This window comes from Nyctereutes procyonoides, unplaced genomic scaffold (assembly GCF_905146905.1).
Source record: "Nyctereutes procyonoides isolate TBG_1078 unplaced genomic scaffold, NYPRO_anot_genome, whole genome shotgun sequence".
Taxonomy (NCBI): domain Eukaryota; kingdom Metazoa; phylum Chordata; class Mammalia; order Carnivora; family Canidae; genus Nyctereutes; species Nyctereutes procyonoides.
Genome location: NW_026575140.1, coordinates 22,008,315 through 22,021,677, shown reverse-complemented (window position 1 = coordinate 22,021,677; position 13,363 = coordinate 22,008,315). Strand labels below are relative to the sequence as shown.

Sequence of the window (13,363 nt, the reverse complement as noted above, 5' to 3'; positions counted from 1 at the left end):
AGACAGCTCAAGATTGGACAACAGGAATAAAGATTCTGCAGTGACACTATCTGTGGTGATTGTGCAGATCTTTCACATTAATAACTTTATAATTTTTTTAAAAAAAGCCCAGGATAAACAGATCACATGTTCTGGGGTGTGTGAATGAGGATGAAGTCCAGATGTTGGGAGGGGAAATCGTGCCCATATTGCTGCTCTTGCTGGATGGAGAGAACCGGTTGGAGGCAGTGGTGTCTTAAGGAAGGGTCCATTTCTTTTTCTAGAAGAAACTTTTCAATTGTAGTGGTTTAGAACTGCCCTAGAACTAACCTTACCTTGAGAGGAGAAATGAGTCTCAAGTCCTACAGGGTAGGGTTCTGTCACCGCTGGTTTTTGACCATAGCACTGCTGGTCAGACCATGTTCTGCCTAGGGCTTTTCTGCGTGTACACGCACGATCAACTGAGCCTAGAGAACAGTTTCTGGATTTTGCCCTTCAGTGTTCAAAGCCCAGATGCCTGTTACTCAAGTACGGTTTCTCTGTTCCAGATCACTACCCAGCTGTCCCTCTGACAAACATCTGAGGGTTATTATTTGAACACTGCAGGGTCAGATAGGAAGACCTGGTCTCTGTCATTTAGGTTATTGTTTTAGAGGGTTGCTTTCAGATGACAGGACTTTTCATCTGTGGACTCTTCTAGAATGAGAAACCACATGCTACTGGGGAGGGTCAGAGTCCCATATATCATAGAGCTCCCCCTTACTATCCTGTGCTCTTGAAATTTGGCTGAGGTTATAATCGAATTTGTCTTCATGTTTTACCTGTAAAGCTAGATGGCTGAGCTTTTCTGCCCCCTTCCCCCCCCTTTTTTGCCCTATTATAAAAAAGATTTTCCTCTTAATGATTTAGGAAGATTTTATTTTTTTGGATGTTGTCAGAAATTACAGCAATATATTCATAAATACCTAATTACTACATTCAACAAATAATATTACAATACAATTAATTCAAACAAGTACACTTAGAACAGGTTTAATTTCACAGCATCTAAACTGCCCCCAGAGTGACCGAGGCATTCCTCCTCCCTCCCATGTACTGGTTTTACTGTTCTAGCAATTAAGCACAGGGTACATACAAAGTAACACAACCAATTAGATGGTCTTCCTCAGGTCAAGGCAGAGAGAAGAGTTTCACTTAAGCGTTGGATCAAAAAGTTGGGGCAGACAGGCTACTGCAAGTAGTGAGGAAGTCAGTAACTGGTTTCCTGGAAAAAGAGTGCAGGGATGGCTAAGTGGCTAATATACACCTAAGAGTAACAGAATCGGCTTATGCTGACCATCTCCATCTTGTGGTAGATCTTTAGAATTTTCTACTTAAAAACAGCTCAGAGGTGAAAGGGGGTATCTGATTTTTGAGATTTGGCAGCATGATTAAGCTACTTGAGGAAAGTACCATTCCATGTACAAACTTGGGATTTCTTGTGTTGTAATTCTCGGCTGTTGAAAGTGTGGGTTCCTTTTAATATTTTTGAAATTTGCTTTAGGATATAATCCTCTAGAATGTAAATGCCAATTAAGTGTCTAGTTTCTTTCTAGAGGAAAAAACTAAGTCCTATCTTGGTCACCTCTAGGAGATCATGGATTGAGATATTTTATGTCCATTTGGCTCTATGAAACAAAATATTTCCAAATGATCAGGTTATATATAGTGCCAAGTTTTGGGGAGAGCTCTGGTTTGTTTCTAATGATCTGATTAAATGTGGGACCACACGCCTCAGCTCTGGAAGTTGAGTGCAGTCCCCTTTAGGACAGATGGCAGCCGGAGCTTCCAGGTGTGGTAGGAAGACACAAGGTCGTGAAAGACGGAAGTCTTCACGAAAATACTGACACAAGTTGCATAAACAATTCTAAAGCAAACTTGGTGTACTTCTGAACTTTTGTCTTTTAAACTGCGTGAACTAGCTGAACAGAAAGCTTCAGATATTATGTATTTGTCAATTTTTCAGCCCAAACTGAAGACTTAGGTGCTGCTGTGCTGTTTCTGAATCATCTGAAAATTACGGGATGGGAGAAAAACCATGCTTGGGCACCAGGTCTCACTGGCGTACTTTGCTTTCTTACCTTAGCTTTTTCATGCTGCCTTACTGGTTTATATTCTGATTGTCTTATTACAGATAGGTGAGCATGTGGGGGAGTCAGAGTGACAGAAAGCATGAAGGCAGGCAGGGGGAAGGTGGTATTTCCAGCTGGAAGGGACAAGAAGAGTTCTAGCTCTGGGACAGAGCTGTACCCACAGCTGGTTGTAACCCACGGGCAGAGACCTCCCCTGTATGGCTCCATCCCTTTACCCTGCGACCTCCTCCCATTACAGAAAAGCCCAACAAGGGGCTCCCCTTGGATGGTGAAGGGCTGGGCTGTACTTCCTGTTTCCTCTGGCCATTGCCAAGCTGATTAGCAGGGGCATCCAGCCCTTTCCTGTGATTTTGGGGGGTGGGGTGGGGGACAGGGAGGGAAGTGCTAAGATGTAACTCTTAAGCTTGCTGTTTCAGACTGGAAATAGCAAGCAGACTTTTAGAGAAATTCAATAATAGTTTCTCTGACTGTTGGCAGTCCCTCTGAACACCTGTCCCCACTTGTGGAACATGTTGATCTCTCAATGTCTTTGCAGGGGAGGAGGCCCACAGAACAGGCCTTCGTTCTCTTCAAGTCGTTTTTGTGGAGAGGAAGGCGCTTGTTGACTGCTGATAATACTGGCGGCACTTTTTGTCTGAGTTTGCTAATAACTGGAAGATTCTTGGCAGACATACAAAGCAAACGGTGTGGGAACAGATAAAGCAACACAGTGCCATCTGCCAGCAAGCTGTTCTGCACAGCTAAGGTCTGGGGCTGAGGGCGCGGCCACTGATCACAGTGAGTAGCCTTCTTGAAGGTCAGCCAGCCCTTCCCCTGACCCAGGGTGAAGGGGACAGCGGCCATCAAGATTCTTGCCTCTACTCCCACCCCTGACAGACCAACCACTGGCTGCTCTGGGTCTCTGATTTGGGCCCATTCGGCAAGAGGTTACCTGCTTGATCTAGATTAGACACTGCCTGAATGAGCAGTAACTGGGACAAGGAGGAAACACTGCTTCGCACTGAGATGGCATTCCCAGCTGCTCCTATGCTCATGACCATATAAGTTCGAGAGGAGGAGAAGTTCAGCTCAGACATTGTTTACCCTACTTTTAGGCTTTTACAAAGCTTTGCATCTAAATAAAGCTTCTAAAGTTTCTACTTTGCACCTGTTCTCAGACTGCTGTAAGACACCTTAGAATCCTATCACAGAACTCGCTCACTTCCTGACCGGTTCTTTCAACAGAGCCGTGTGCACGCACAGGTGCATACACAACATCTGCTTGTTCCCGCCTGGGGACAAGCCCCTCCTCAATAGCAACTGGTTCTGGGTGCTGTCCAGAGCCAGGGGGAGGGGACAGGAGGAGGTAAGAAGTAACACATGGCTTTCTACATCACTTTCTGGTGCAACTCAAAAATGAAGTGATCGCATAGGCGCCAGTGGTAAGCTCTTTTACTTTTCTTCTTAATTTTTAAAAACACTTCAATATTTTAATGTCCTGACCAGCAGCAGTACAAACACTAAAAGCAAGTTTTTTTGCCCAGAAAAACAAAAGCAAAAAAACAAACAAAACCCCCAAAACAGGAAAACAAACAAACAAAAATCCCCCCAAACCACATATTAAAAATGGCAGGCTTTTTATAACAATAATTAAAGTAATAAAAACATACAAAACTTTGTTTTTTTAATATATATACACAGTACAAGGCTGAAGCACCTTTGACTTTTCTCTCAAAATTTACGTTTGTATGAAAACACAGCCCACTGCAGTAACAATTTGGTGGGTGTGAACATATGTATACATAGAGCTCTGTACATTTTCCCCCACGGAGTAATAAAAAGGTACCTTCAGTTTGTTGATGCACTTTAGAGGAGAGCTTTTCCAGGGAAAAGCCTTTGGGTGAGGCTTTAGTACTGTTGCTTTGTGTGCTCCTAGGACCTGTTGCTTTGAAGAAAATTTTGCAGAAAAGTAACAAACAAATAAGCCCTTTCCCGGAAATGCACCCCACCTTCTTCCAGCTGAAGCAGGTCTCAGTCCTGCGGAGGAGCGAGGCCGGCCTCACGCTGCAGCAAAAGCAGACTGGGTTATTGGGGAGTGCTCACACGGCCACACCAGGAACAGAACACGCTCGGTCTGATCCAGTCTTACGCACCCAGGGGCCAGAAATGATCAAGTTTTAGTGTTGGTATAGGGAGCCTTCACTTTCAGATTCGAAAATAATGATGGGGGAAGAATAAAACCACCTTTAAAAAGAAAGAACTATGGGCGTCCTACATTGGTTGCTCGCTGAATGACAAAGGTGATTCAGGTGCATTGAAGTCAAGGCGAGTTCTTTCGTTCTTCTGGAGCCTGGAATCCTTTGCTTCATGCATGGCACATTCTCATTTTTTTTTTTTTTAAGCTTCAAACCTCCCAGTGAAAAATATTAAATATTCAAGGTAATAAAATAGATAATATTTCTATACTATAGGTTCGGCCTAGTGCAAGGGAAACCGTCACCTAGGATATCCCTTAAAGTAACCTCTAGGCCAATGCATTGCAGGCAACGCAAGGCACTTCCTCAAGTGATCCAGTTCTGCCTGGAGTCGCTCCCTCTCTGAAACAATCTTCTGTTTCTGGCTCCTCAATTCCTGGAGAGAGAGAGAGAGAGAGAGAGATTCAGGTAAAACATTGATTTTGCAGTAAGGAAATGGGCACGATACATGAGTGCTCTGGGGGTCATATGGAAAGGCAGACCAAGACTCAAGAAACCTCCCCTTCCTGGCTCAGAATTCTGATCACAGTCTCTGGAAGAACCAGTTTAAGCTGTGCCCAAAGCCTTGGAGTGCTCAAGGACCTGCATAGAACCTGGGTCCATTGCTGGCTCAGTATCAACCCTGAGATTTTAAACACTAGCCCTGATTATAAAACTATTGCAGCTCAGCAACAGCCCAAATCTGCAGCCCCATGTCCCCCATGCACTTGGAGGAAGCCAAGGAGTGGGCCACGCAGAGCCATGCAGCTAGCAGAGTGGAGGGAAGAGGCTATAGGAGTAGGAGGTGATCGGCTGTGCCAGAGCTTTGCAACTGTAACATCCTCTTCAGCAAATCGCTGTAGGGGAGACAGATACAAGTACAAACTCCCCCAGAAGGATACACAAATAACATCTCCCTTTCAGGTCCAATGTTCTGTCAATTAACAGTACCTCCCCACTTAGCTAAATCTTGGAAAACCAACTGGCTCCAATCTACCAATTACAAGTTGTAGCTTCCTAAGAGCAGCATTCGCGTTCCCTTCAAAACTTGTCTGTATGGGTGATGAATGCAAACTTGAAAGGTTAAATAATGCATAAGGTGTTTTAAGGCCCCCCCCCCACTGATTTTTATTCCCTTTCCTTGTGTGTGTGGCGCTAGACTCACCGCCATGCTATGGGAGAGCTGCTCTGCTGTGAGGCTGAGGCTGTAGTGCTGGGCCTCCAGCCGTCTGCACTGTGTCTGCAGCACCTGCCGCTCCAGGTTTTGCTCTGAAAAGACAAGCAATGTTGGTATGTGTTTTGTACACAAGGGCCATGGGCCTGGCCCGGGCTGCCCTTCTTTTCAGAGCAGCCCAGGCTCTCCTCTCGCCCCTTGGATAGGGGAATTCAACCCAGTGGCATAAAGACAAAGGACCCAGCATCAAAAGGCTATTTAAGACCTACAGATTAGGAAGTCATTAAGGGTAAATTTATGGTCTTAAAATCCATTTTTCAAAAGAAAAGATAAAATAAGCTGCTCAATAAAAGGGGGCTAGAGTAAATTTGGACATGAATTAGGAAAATCTCTGCCTTTCCCAGATACTGAGCCTGGTTTTATAATAGGAGTAACTTCAAACTTTCAAGGATAAATCTCTGCTTTCTCTGAAGTGTTTCAAGAATGAAAAGCCAGGCTGGAGCCTTTATTTGTTGGTGTAAGACTAGTGCTTTTCCTATGTCAGTCATGGAAGCCCATAAAGAAAAAAGGGTCAGAAACTCCAAGTAGTTTGGAATGCTGAGCCCCCTACCTGAGGGCAGCTGTCTGAAGAATTCCACAGTCCTGTGATGGACTTTATGGGAATGAGAAATAAACATTTTTTGGTAGTAGTTTAACAAAAGGAATTAAAGACAGGAAAGGCTAGCTGACTGAACTTACAGAACAACTGAGATAGAATAATGCAGTGCAATAAATCCATCTTCTACCACTTCAGGACACAGATTAAAAATGTTAAAAGTGCTAACAAATTCAGCAAGGAGCAAGCAACATCAGAAAACACCAAAGGCAAAAAAAAAGGTGGTCACCTCCATGGGGCCTAGGCACCACATGAACCCTGCCAATCCTATGCCATCAATGCGGCAGCAAACGAGAACCTTTATTTCTTCTCCATTTCAGAAACCAGAAAAGAGCTCCGTTAGTGCCAGTGCTCTATTCAACAGCCCAGAGGTCCTAGGTATGGCAGGACAAAAAGTAAAAACTCAAAAGAACTAAGCTTGATTTACAGAATGTCTGCACATCTATGATCATATATAACAAGGAAAAAAAAACTAAAAAAGCCATGATAACCTAGCTGCTACCTAAAACTGAGTCTAATAAGGGATGTTACTCATGGCAAAAACAAAACAGTAAAAAATTGCATTAAACTATTTCTAAAGGGACGTGTGGGTGGCTCAGCAGTTGAATGTCTGCCTTCAGCTCAGGGCGTGATCCTGGAGTCCCAGGATCGAGTATCACATCGGGCTCCCTGCATGGAGCCTGCTTCTCTCTCTGCCTGTGTCTCTGCCTCCCTCTCTCTCTGGGTCTCTCGTGAATAAATAAAATTAAAAAAAAACAAACTTTTTAAAGATTTTATTTATTTCAGACAGAAGGCAGGAGGGGAGGGGCAAGCAGACCTCCCACTGAGCATGGAGCCGGATGTGGGGCTTGATCCCAGGATCATGACCTGAGCTGAAGGCAGAAGCTTAACCGACACAGCCACCTGGGGTGCCCCAGTTTAATGCAATTTAATCATAAAGGCAGTAACATTGCTATCAAAAACATTAATTCTCTCCATATCTGTAAATCAATGCAACTACAAATTCCAAATGATTTTTTGGGTGGAACAAGGTGATCCTAAAATCCATGGAGTAACCCTAAGGCCCCAAAACAGTGGAGTTGCCAGAGAAGCACAGATATGAGCACACTCTTCAGCAGAGCTCGACAGCCCTAGAGCATCCACAGGGTGGTGCAGGGGCAGCTGGGCAGAGGAGGGTACCACAGCCCACCCCGGGCACAGGTAGGGGCATAGACAGCACCCCATAAATCACCAGGGTAATTGGCTGCACAAATTGAAAGTTCCAAAGACGAAGTTAATTTCTACCTTCATCCATGCACAGAAATCAATTCTAGACATAAAAGCAGGACTTAAGAATTTTAGAAGAAAATGGAGAGAATCATCACATCCTTGGGGCAGGGAAAGATTCCCAAAAAGGCACCAAAAAACAAGAAATGCTCTACATTGGTCCTGGATACATATGTATGCACTTAAAAACAACATGTAAGGAGCGAGCAATTCCAAACAGGGTTCCTCACAGAGGAGGAAGCAAAATGCAGGAGCAGATATGCTCGCTGTTTGTGCCTGCACAAGCATTCCTTTTGTGAGTCTGTTTTAAAGTGCTTATTTCAGGGGCACCTGGATGGCTCAGTAGGTTAAACATCTGCCTTCATGATCCAACTGGGTCATGATCCCAGAGTCCTGGGATGGAGCCCTGCATCGGGCTTCCTGCTCAGTGGGGAGCCTGCTTCTCCCTCTCCCTCTGCTGCTTCCCTTGTGTGCTCACTCTCCGTCAAATGAATAAATAAAACCTTTGGGGAAAAAAAATACTTATGTCAAAGGATTTGCAATGATTAGAACAATCCATAATCAAACGTAGATGAGTATTCACAGTCCCTGCTCAGAACGAAAACTCCTCTGTGAATGGTCAGATGTGCGTCAGGGAGAGGCAGCCCTGACCCTGGCAGCCTCAGTGCAGCAAGGACGGTTCGTGGTCTAGGGGCCTCCTGCACAGAAGTCCCAGCACTGCAGCCTCCAAGCTAGATGCCTCTTGAGGAAACAGAGGGGCAGAGAAAGGAGGCAGTGTGCTAGAAGCACAAGGACAGCACTCAGGCCTCGTGACCCCTGCCCATTGCCTCTCACTCCAAAACACTAGGCCGGGGTATAGGGAGAGGCGTGTAGAGGCTGATGAGGGCTCGCCTCCCTACACAAAGCATTAGCCCAGGATAGCCCAGGAGGGTGACAGAGCCTGTAAAGGAACGGCTGGCAGCCTTGGGGCACTGAAAGGGGAGGCAGGCTCTGGCATGACCAGGTCTCACTATCTGGGGCTCAGCTGAATTCACAAACCTTCCTCCCTTTTCAGGACCCTTGTATGTAACCAGCCGGGACGGATGGAACATTTAGAAGCGCGAAAGAAGACAGCAAGCACAGAGCCCATCCCAGGTTTGAGCTGTCACACTGAGTGGTGGCAGAAACCAGTACTTAAATTTTTCCAGTAACTGTGGCCTCTGGTCTCTAATTTGGGGCACCTGCAGAAGCCTGAGGGACAATTCTTAAAACAGGCAGAGTAGTGGAGGAACACTACCTAGCTGTGCCCTGAGTGTCAATGCCACCACTCAAGAGTCCCCAGGGTTGGCAGGGAGATTCCACATGGATGCGTTGAGTCAACTTTGTTTCCCATGGCCCTCAGCCCCTCCCTCTGCCCCTACTGTACCTTCTATATGTTCCTGGTAAGCTTCAAAAATTGCCTCAATCCCTTGCCACTTGCGCCTGGGGGGTTCGTCCTCGTCCTCCTCTCCGTCTTCCTCGTCGTCCTCCGAGTCCTGGTCCATCTCCTGTGTGAGGGGGCCCTTCCTCCCGGAGGGGGCCTCCTGCTGCCCATTGTGCTGGGGCAGAGGGAGCCGGCTGGAGGACTGTAGCTCGGGAATGTTGTAGTGGATGGATGTGTCAACTTTGTGGTTCTGCTCTGCAGACAGCACAGCTACGTTCCCTGTGGGGAGAGAACAGGTGAGTGATGGGCCTGTAGGAGTCTGTGTGGCTGCAGGTCTGCTGACTAGAGGGAGTTCAGAGAGGCCTGTGCCCTTCAGAGGTCAAACCTGGCGCCCAAAGGCAAGGTCAGAGAGGCATAAAGACTGCAGCAGCCCTCTATGTACTCCAGTCACAACAGGTGTGTGGTCTCAGCCACACTGATCTCCAAGCATCTAGGAAATGAGGCTTGAGCTTGGTCTGCACCCAGCCCTCTGTGGACACTGGTCCCCCCCAGCTCTCTCAGGAAGTGCAGGTCCTGTGGTCTCTGGGCATACCCTGCATTAGCTGTTGTTGGGATCTGTGCTGCCCCCATGGCATGGCCCCTCAGGAGATATCCTAACAAGTATACGCTGCCTCTGCTACAGTCTGGGACATGCGCAGTCAATGGACTTGCAGAGCTCAGATTGGTAGGAGTTTGATGACTTTAAAATCCCGACGAAGGGGTGCCTTGGTAGAGGACAGTTGGTGAAGCATCCAACTCTTGATTTTGGTTCAGGTTGGGGTCTCCTGGTCCTTGGGAATGAGCCCTGTGTTGGGCTCTGTGCTGGGCATGGGAGCCTGCCTGGGAGTCTCCCTCTCCCTCTCCCCTGACCCCTGTGCATGCGCTCTTTAAAATAGATGAATACATCTTAAAAACAAAACAAAACAAAAAACCCAAGGAAGTGGTTGAGTATAGTGTCTGGAAAGGGTTGATGTAAAATAAGGGAAGAAAAATGTGTCCTAGGGCCACAGAAAAGCCTCTGTGAGGCTTGTCTAGGAGGGCACTGAGTATTTAACCTGGTCTAGTCAAAATATTTTCTCCTTGAAAAACAGGATTCTTTCAAGTAAATTCATGACAAACACCCAATAAAGCACTGCTCCTGATTTTCACTGCGAAAACCATCCTTTGCTTTTTGGTATCATTTTGTCTCTGTTGATGGCGGTGTTAACGTACCTGGGAGATGCTGACACAGTGTCAGAGCTGTTGTGTCTACAGATGCTTACTTGCCCCTTCAGCTTTTATAGTTTGCAGTAATAAACAAGTTTAAAATGGCTTTGGCCTGATAACCCAATTATTTTCTTCTGGCTATTGGAACATATGAACATTTATTTTATACTCAGTAGTTACTTAATCATGGGAGATACTTTTCTCTCCAGTTTCTTTTCTTTTTTTTTTTTTTTTCCCCAGTCAGTTTCAACCTTTGATTCAGTGAGAATGAGTTGAAGTGAACCCTGTTATCCCACCTTCGGGAATTCCCACCAAAATGTCTGAGGGGAGTGGATCTGGGGGCTCAAGTGTTACAAAGCTCTCTCCGAGGTTGTTGGAACAAACACCTGCTGGTCTGGCTGTCAAAGAGTGGGGAGGCTTCCAGGTGAGTGTGTTTGAGAATGCTGGGAAATCCATGAGCTACAGAAAGAATGGAGCCTCTTTGCCTGGGAGGCCCCTCACCTGGCCTTAATAAAAGGAAGGGCTTTAGGTGCCCGGGTGGCTCATCAGTCAAGCGACTGCCTTCTGCTCAGGTGATGATCCCAGGGTGTCCTGCATCAGGCTCCCTGCTCAGTGGAGAATCTGCTCCTTCTTCTCCTTCTACCCTTCCCCCTTGTTCACGCACACACATACTCTTTAAAATAAATAAAATCTGTAACAACAACAAAACCAAAAAACCAGGAAGTCTAACTTAATTCAGAGGGCATCACTTGCTAACTTTTCTTGAAGTGCAGTCAGTAGACCAATGGCACCAGCTAGCAACGGAGAATTCTCAGCCCGATGTCAGGTGCCTTGTGCACACTGAAGTTTAAGTAGTGAGCTCCTGGCTGCAGTTGAGTGCTCCAGGAACACCAGCCAGCTGTTCTAGTGACACAGGAGCAGGGCAAGGACTAGCAGTCTCATTACCTTTATGCTTCTGCAGGGCCTTCTGGGTGGACTGCAGCACAGACTCGTGGAACTGATGTGCAAACTCTTCCGCCATGAAGGGCTCCCATGGCTTGCTCTTCCCATTGATGCTGTGGGACAGTGGCACGGGAATGTCCTTGGGCGCAGGGCCCCGGATGTAATGAAGCATGCTCAGGCTCTTCTTGCCCCCAGGGGCCTCATTCAGCCTAGCCTTCTCGCTGCTGGCAGGAGCGGGCTCCTGGACCCGCGACAGCTCCTGGGGCCGGAGCTGCTCCAGTCTCCCAGGCTCCGTGGCCTTTGCGACGTCAGACAAGGAAGCAGCAACACCCACAGGCTTCTCCATATCCAGAGAGGCTTGCTGCGTGGCTGGTTCTTTTAGAGACAGAAAGTGAGGAAAATGTTAAGAGCGGCAAGTGAACAGGCGGACCCTGACCTCTAGAGCTTACATTTAATAAAGACCTAGTGCAAAGAACCAAGACTCAGGGGGCCGTTTAATTAAATGCCAGTGAGCCTGTGCGGTCGGAAGGTGGGGCTATGTTCAGCAGCAAGTCCATCCTTGAAAGGCGCCCCAGGAAGGCATCTGAGAAGAAAGAGAATCTGAAGGAAGAAGCAAGTCACTCAGGTCACCTAAAAGGTAGACGTTACATGGCCCAGCCCGATAAGAAAGACAATGTTAGGATCTGAGAACAGGGCCGGACCGTCAAGATTTCCTGCTCCACTCAGAAGCACAGCGAGGTTTAACCGAAGCCAAGAGAGAGAAAGGTGTGAAAGCAGGTGTCGGAGAGGCCTGCAGGGCAGAACAAGAAAGAGATGCCGGAGAAGAGTGTCAACGTGAGGCCGGCAGGAGCAGCAGCGCCGGAGCAGCAGGTGCCGGAACCTGGGGCACGGGCTCCAGAGGGGTGGCCGGCCGGTGGCTGTGACTACATGAACCGACCGCAGACAGCCCTGTGGAACCGGGACCCTCCCCCATTGGCTCCCAGCCTGGACTTCCCACTCTCCTGTTCCATCCTGAACACAGCTTTCCCTAACTGTGCTGGGAGCTTTGTGCAGAAGACAGAGACAGACAAACACACAGAAACACATTCGGTTTCCAAGAGGAAAGACTGATGACGAAGGCCTTGAATGGTTGCCTCTGACCTCGGGCATCCCTCAGGACAGTCCCAGGCGGTGGCGGAGGAAGGGGCAGTCCTTCCCGCCCTGGGCCTTACCGCTCAGGGAGACAGCAGGACTGTCCCTCGGAGAGTTCCTGAGTGGGTCTGCCACTGCTGCGGACAGTGCCTTCTGCTTCATGGCATGGAGCATTTCAACAAGTTTCTCTTTGTCTATGAGAAAAGCAGCCTGAGATTAACAACACAGTTGCATCACTGCTGAGAGGGAAGGGGAGCAGGCTTCTAGCCCAAGCCGTCACTGGCAGGTGCAAGTCCTTTAAATCAAGAAGAGCAAAGCAAGGACCAAGGGGAACAGGCTGTGTTTAAAGGAAGAAACTTTCATTTTAGGGTGAGCTCAGATTCTGCTCAGCTTTTGCTACAGAGCATTCTAGATGCATTCCAAAAATAGCTGTGTGCATACATCAAAATAATGGGTTCCCATGATCTTCAGAGGTGACTTCCGACACTGTATTCTTATTTAAAAGACTCAGGCACACAAAAGCTCCCAACAAAAGGAACAACCCTGAAGATCCACACAGCACCTCTGGGAGCACGGGCTGCTTCCAGGCACATTCCTCTCCCCTACAGCTCTTGGCACACGTGCACGAGTCCCAGCAAGGCTGCCATCTACTGAAACAGAACCAGACCCCCGTGACGCCCACCACTGTGAGTTCCTGTTGTGGTGGCACTTGTTACCAACTGACACCAAAGTGCCTGCATCACTGGTGGCTTCCTCTAGGAATTAAGTCAGGCAAAAAGATGCTTGTTACAAACAAGATTATGGCTGTTCCCAGGGACAGGTGCCAGTGATCAATGAGTCACTGCCTCTTTAAGAGAATGCGCAGGTTCCAGTTTTATGTTAAAGGCAAAAAGCACACGGCTACACCCCACTAATGAAGTAAGTGGAAGCAAGTATGTGACCAGTAACACTTCTGCTTTCCTTCTGACTTCCTTCCAGAGAAGTGACAACCTAGGTATCAGCAAGTTGGACTTAGAAGCATGGAAATGAGCATCGAGACAGGTGGAGTTCTCACCTGAACTCACTTCCTGGCGCTAAGTGTGGGCCAGACCAAGGAAGGGGAGGCGAGAATGTGCTCAGACCGCACCACCCCTCCTGTGCTATGGACTCCAGCCTGAAAAGGTGGCCCCAACATGGCCCCTGGTGGCCAGATGGACCTGGAAGCACCTTCCAGGGCAAGCTGTC

At 47.6% G+C, this 13,363-nt stretch overlaps 1 protein-coding gene across 4 annotated transcripts in view; it reads right to left on the bottom strand.

The window, feature by feature from the left end:
* Positions 1 to 876: 876 nt before the first annotated feature.
* GSE1 (Gse1 coiled-coil protein) overlaps positions 877 to 13,363 on the bottom strand; it is a 416,539-nt gene continuing 404,052 nt past the window's right edge. For 3 of the 4 annotated variants that reach the window (XM_055306659.1, XM_055306660.1, XM_055306662.1), the window contains 5 exons: positions 12,220 to 12,333; positions 11,012 to 11,383; positions 8,825 to 9,100; positions 5,490 to 5,593; positions 877 to 4,721 (listed from right to left, as the gene is read on the bottom strand). In XM_055306659.1, coding sequence (XP_055162634.1) covers positions 4,587 to 4,721; positions 5,490 to 5,593; positions 8,825 to 9,100; positions 11,012 to 11,383; positions 12,220 to 12,333 — 1,001 coding nt within the window. In that variant the 3' untranslated portion in view covers positions 877 to 4,586. The remainder of the gene's footprint in view (positions 4,722 to 5,489; positions 5,594 to 8,824; positions 9,101 to 11,011; positions 11,384 to 12,219; positions 12,334 to 13,363) is intronic. The other variant, XM_055306661.1, reaches the window with a different exon arrangement.